Source organism: Charadrius vociferus, unplaced genomic scaffold (assembly GCF_000708025.1).
Source record: "Charadrius vociferus isolate BGI_N301 unplaced genomic scaffold, ASM70802v2 scaffold2659, whole genome shotgun sequence".
Lineage (NCBI taxonomy): Eukaryota > Metazoa > Chordata > Aves > Charadriiformes > Charadriidae > Charadrius > Charadrius vociferus.
The window spans coordinates 9555-9789 of record NW_009650229.1 but is presented as its reverse complement, the minus strand read 5'-3'; the positions used below and the strand labels follow the sequence as shown (position 1 = coordinate 9789).

Below are 235 nucleotides of genomic sequence, written 5' to 3'. Positions count from 1 at the left end.
CCCCACACACCCCACCCCTCCCAGCAGGTGACATTACCCTGACGAGGACGGAGAAGAGCGAGCGGCAGCCGGGTGCCAGGTTGAGGTAGGGGTCCAGCAGGTACTCGTGGAGGTGGGGATGGGGGAAGGCGGCCAAGCGGGACAGCACCGAGGTCACCTGCAGGTTCAGGCTGTAGGGCTGGGGTGGCGGCAGGGGGGGAGCAGGGGGGGGGGAGGGATGCTCAGGGGGGTGTTG

At 69.4% G+C, this 235-nt stretch overlaps 1 protein-coding gene across 1 annotated transcript in view; it reads right to left on the bottom strand.

Annotated features, from left to right (window-relative positions):
* LOC104293476 (protein FAM160B2-like) overlaps window positions 1-235 on the bottom strand; it is a gene marked incomplete at its 3' end in the record, with an annotated part of 7651 nt that overhangs the window by 323 nt on the left and 7093 nt on the right. Inside the window, exon 2 of the mRNA XM_009892980.1 lies at window positions 38-178. Coding sequence (XP_009891282.1) covers window positions 38-178 — 141 coding nt within the window. The remainder of the gene's footprint in view (window positions 1-37; window positions 179-235) is intronic.